General features: G+C 33.8%; 1 protein-coding gene across 1 annotated transcript; it reads left to right on the top strand.

Annotated features, from left to right (window-relative positions):
* The first annotated feature begins 6 nt into the window (after positions 1–6).
* LOC119191877 lies at positions 7–4445 on the top strand. The gene is made up of 6 exons (XM_037445734.1): positions 7–453; positions 541–1536; positions 1627–2986; positions 3549–3751; positions 3878–3961; positions 4381–4445. Exons 1-3 carry the CDS (start codon positions 204–206, stop codon positions 1833–1835), a joined length of 1455 nt encoding a protein of 484 aa, XP_037301631.1. The 5' UTR covers positions 7–203; the 3' UTR covers positions 1836–2986; positions 3549–3751; positions 3878–3961; positions 4381–4445.
* The last annotated feature ends 337 nt before the right edge of the window (positions 4446–4782 follow it).

Raw genomic sequence — 4782 nt, 5'->3', positions numbered from 1 at the left:
GGGTGACTGTTATTGACAAAAAAGACGAATTCAGTAGGATTTGTAAAGAAATTGAAAAGAGTTTACCTAAAGCGCATAGTGTTAAGAGTTCTAAAAATCAAAAATGTTATCAGAATAAAAAATTGTTAAAGCAGAAGTCATTAAGAACTAGCGATAAAATTACGGGACCGAAGGACTGTAAACAGCTTGCAACTGCTAATAGTATGGAAGTGGATGTAAAAGATTCCTGTGAGAACAGTGTACCGCTTTCTACTTACAGTAGCAGTTTTGTTATTCAAGATTCCTTAACCTTAAATTCTTCCAATGATATACAACAAAAGATAATTTCTGAAAGTCAGTCAGTTTTGCAAAATCATCCAGTGCGGCAAATAAAAAATCGTTTCGCTATAGAAAGCTTAAAATCCCCTGCTAACTCAGTATCCAGTAAGACGTGCCTGCCAAAGCCTTCGAAAGGTATTTAAATAAATTATTATAGATAAGAAATAAATATTTTAATCTTATACAAAATGTAATTCTATTTTATACGAGTTACTTTTTCAGTACCCGATAAAGTGTTTGAGATTTGTCAGGACAAATGCAATCAACCTATGAACGGAATAACCAAAGTTGTATTAAGTAAAGGTCAAGACATAGTACCGAGTAGGCGTCTACAAACAACAAAGAGAAAATCACGATTAGCTACTACATTGACAAACGCTTCTATTGTGCCTAAATTAACGCAAACCGATATAAGAAGGAGACTTTTAAACATGAAATTCCCAGTGGTAATTTTGGGCAAGGATCAAGTCAGTTCAACAATACAAGTTATGGATTACGAACCTCCACAGTTTGAAGGTTTAGATAAACATATTTGGCCTTTCATGATTGAGTGGAGTGATGATTATAAGCACAGGGCGGAAATGGACGACAAATCGAAATCCAATGATATAACATTTAATATTGATGTGAAACGTGATGGAGATACTTCTGCACAGAAAAGAAGATATCAACATTTTCATGGAGATTATAAATCTAATAAAAATCTTAACAGAAAAGTCGAAATAACTGCCTCTAAGCAACTAAGTAATAGAGAAAAGAAACGGTCAAATGATTCGAAATTAATACCAAATAAAAACGAACAAATTTCAATTAAACAATCTTTGGATCTAAATAGTAACACCCAACAACAAAAAAAGCAAAAACCTATACACCAACTCAAAGATAAAATGCTCAAGCTCTTGTACAAAAAACCGCCTGTGCTTGTTTCTATCGGGTTGGATCCCGATGTTACTGAGCAATGTGATACAAATGGAAATAATAAATTAAACAAAACGGATGATTGCGTTGTTAGTAACAATAAAACAATAAATGATGTTAAGAATTATAGTCCTACGAAGCCCATGAATATTAAATTGAATGAACCTAGGTCATTAGCATTTAAACGACCTTGGGCGAAGGCGAAATGGGCGAGCGATTTTATAGATAATGTTATTAAAAATAAAAATGGAGTTTATTATAGTCAAGATTTAAAATACGATAGCGAGAAAACATCAGTTGGTAAGTGGAAATTTAAAAGTAATACATTTAATTTCATTAAAAACATAATTTTTCGTAAAGTATCTTATTTTTTTCCTTATATATTTGCAGCAGCCAAGGAGACTTTCGTACAGACAAGATCGAATCCGGAAAATATTAATAGAAAAATGCCCTGTAATTCTGAGATAGACGAGTCATCTGCACACACTTTGACTAACCGAAAAGATGTACTTAAAATTATACCAGGATTTGATAATTCACTCCCTGAATTGGAAGTTCAAACAATAGACACAGATAAAATAGAAATAAAAATTGTTTGACGAATATAATTGTGCAGTTTGATATAACTATACCACGGGAGTCAGATACACTTGGTATTAACACAAAAAAGTCATGTTCCTTAATTCCGCTTGAAAGGAATGACAGTAACATTAAATTATTTAAATGTAAAGCTACAATTCTTAACGCAATGCTACCTGCAGAGCTTTGCAGCATATTACCAGATATGATGCGTAAGATAGTACATTCGGATAATATAAAGGCAAATCAACCATTGCCAATTAACAAGACGGACTCGCAGTTATCGACGATATCAGAGTTGTCTCATTTTGAGTGTTTTGATCATTTTAAAGCAATTCCTAAACAATACGTTTTATCCCAAGAAATAAGGCAAATACTTTCAGGAAAGTTTTCACAAAGAAGTCGCGGAACTTTCCATAAAGTGAAAAGAGTGGCGTTTCAATCTTTGGAAAATCTAAAACACTTGTTACCAGAAAAATCATCCATTACTTACGTGTTAAATTCTATGGAAAAAATGCCAAAAAATATAAGATATAGGAGAAATATTCATTCATCGCTAAATAAACAACAAAAAGTATGTGAGCCCCAAAATAAAATTTGCACAAAGATACAACCGTACAATCATCAAAAACACTCGCTGATACCAGCTAAACAAAGATTCAATTTGTGGAATATATTAGAGAATGTGTGGGCGAGTTATAAAATGTTTGGGCCGTTAAACACCAGCTTTTCAATGCCCATATGTACTATTTCTTTGGACATACCGATTAATGGAACGCCGGATACAAAGAAAGTTATTATAAATTTTAACGATTTGAAACTTGATTCAATATTTGAAAATTATGCAAAAGTAAAGAACGAGCACAAGGCATTATGTGGAAAAGATTTTGTACCTGAAAATACACCTGAATCTGATGCTTCTTTCGGTGGTATTAAGTCGTTTAAAAAGATAAATCACATTCACGGGAACAATCTCAAAATAAAAAAGAAAGGTTATGTGAAACTCTACAAAAAATGCAAATCTACATCTAACATACCCAACGAAAAGAATAATTTTTCTTTGAATAAAGTAACCTGCTTGGAAGATTTTTTCCAATTGCTTGGATCAAAAAGCTTAAGCTGTGTATTTGACGGCAATGCTGGTAAAAAGATACTATCGTCTATAATAACGGTAATAATTAATAATTTATAATTTCTCTTTAATGATTTTTATGAAGTGTGCAGGTATGTTGTCAGAAATTTTGTTGTTTGTTTCCTCATGCAAAATTGTATGCTGTATACGCAAAAGAAAGATCCAAGCTGGACTGGCTTTTATCGGTCGTCAGAATCTAGGAGTCTGCTTAGGGCTCTAAGAGGGCGCCTGCAAACATCCGGCACTCGATCTAAGCATTAAATATCACTTTCTTTGCCCTATTTGTGCTCGTGGCGCCCGGCCCCCAAGAGCCCAAAAGGTCTAAAACTGGTATCCATTGTGGTGGCCTAAGTCTGTAGCTAACGCTGCAACCGATGGCCTCGTGCTTGCAAGGGGCAGAAAGAAAAACCTTACCCTCCTTCGGTAAGCGGGTAAAACGGCCTTGCAAAGATCGTGTATAAAAACCAGAGCCTTGCATTTGTTCAGGTCACCACTGGCAGGTCTTGGGTACATGTAAAGGCTAGGCTAAGCATTCCAAGGCTATTCTGTTGCAGTAGGCAGACTGAAGTGTTCGGTAGATTACGCAAAAATATTGTTACAGATGAAAAATTGGATAACTGAAATAAATGCAAGACAGGCTCTTCTTGTGCTATTGTTGGCAAATAAAAAAGATACTCCTAATTTAATACGATTTAGACCAGTTCTCCTACAAGGAATTGCGGTCAACAGAATAACTCGAGCCTCAGAACTGGACATGGAAATAGAAGTTATTGAAAGAGAAAAAAATTAAATGGATTTTCACAGGTAGGTACATAACATAAACAAATTTTTATTTCTATTTTTATATCATAAAAGTTGCCTAATCAATGAATTAGGCGTGGTTTTGGTAATTAGATTTTTATTTGTACCAAGATGAAGTATTTTTTTTAGTTTGATGGTATATCCTATTTACCGGCATCGACTGAAAATAAGGATAATCTATTGGAAGAGCTTCAGTGGATTGCAAAGACAACAGTAAGGATATTTTTCATTTCATAATTCGGATTACATTTATTCATCTTTTTATACATATTATAAAACAATGTCCTCTTTACTGTCTGTATGTTATCAATTTTCTCAAAATATACTGAACGGACTTTTTATGAAATTTGGTATGGAGATAGTTTAAGATCTTCGTAAGGTTATAGGTTACTGTCTATCCCGGAAATATAGCGGGCCTTTTATCCATAAAACTCCTTCACGCGGGCGCACCGTGAGCAAAAGCTAGTAACCTCATCCAACAATTCATTATCACCCTTATTCAATAGCAATAAGATCGAGATTCTAAAGTTATCTTTTCGTCGCCATTCCATCCTTTTATATTAGTTTGAGGTATTATAATTAATTGTGGGCAAAATCTTTTTATTCATATTTATTATATTGATTCTATCTAGGCCTCGGATTATCAGCGACCCTTCGATGAGTCTTCAGAAAAACTACTAAAGTCCTTGTTAGAGAAGGAAACAATTAAATCCTTCGTATTTACGCGTTATGGCAAGATACGTTGGCCTTGGTCTCCTCAAAGTCATCGACGAAAAAATTAACTTTTGATACATGAAAGAATCATGTGTACGTTGAACTATGTCAATTACATTTTTGAACTAAATCTCATTAACTGTACTAAGTCTGGAGTAAATTAATACAATATAATATTATGTATTTTTATTCATATTTATTTACTTTCTACTAGTAGAAATTATGGTAGTTACTGTTGCGCAATGTGCGAGATTGTTGCACACTTTTGTAGTTCAACACACCTCTAATGCTTGTGGACCAGCATCTCTAAGTCCACAATA

Source organism: Manduca sexta, unplaced genomic scaffold (assembly GCF_014839805.1).
Source record: "Manduca sexta isolate Smith_Timp_Sample1 unplaced genomic scaffold, JHU_Msex_v1.0 HiC_scaffold_2056, whole genome shotgun sequence".
NCBI classification, from domain to species: Eukaryota; Metazoa; Arthropoda; class Insecta; order Lepidoptera; family Sphingidae; genus Manduca; species Manduca sexta.
This window is presented reverse-complemented; position numbering and strand designations above follow the sequence as displayed.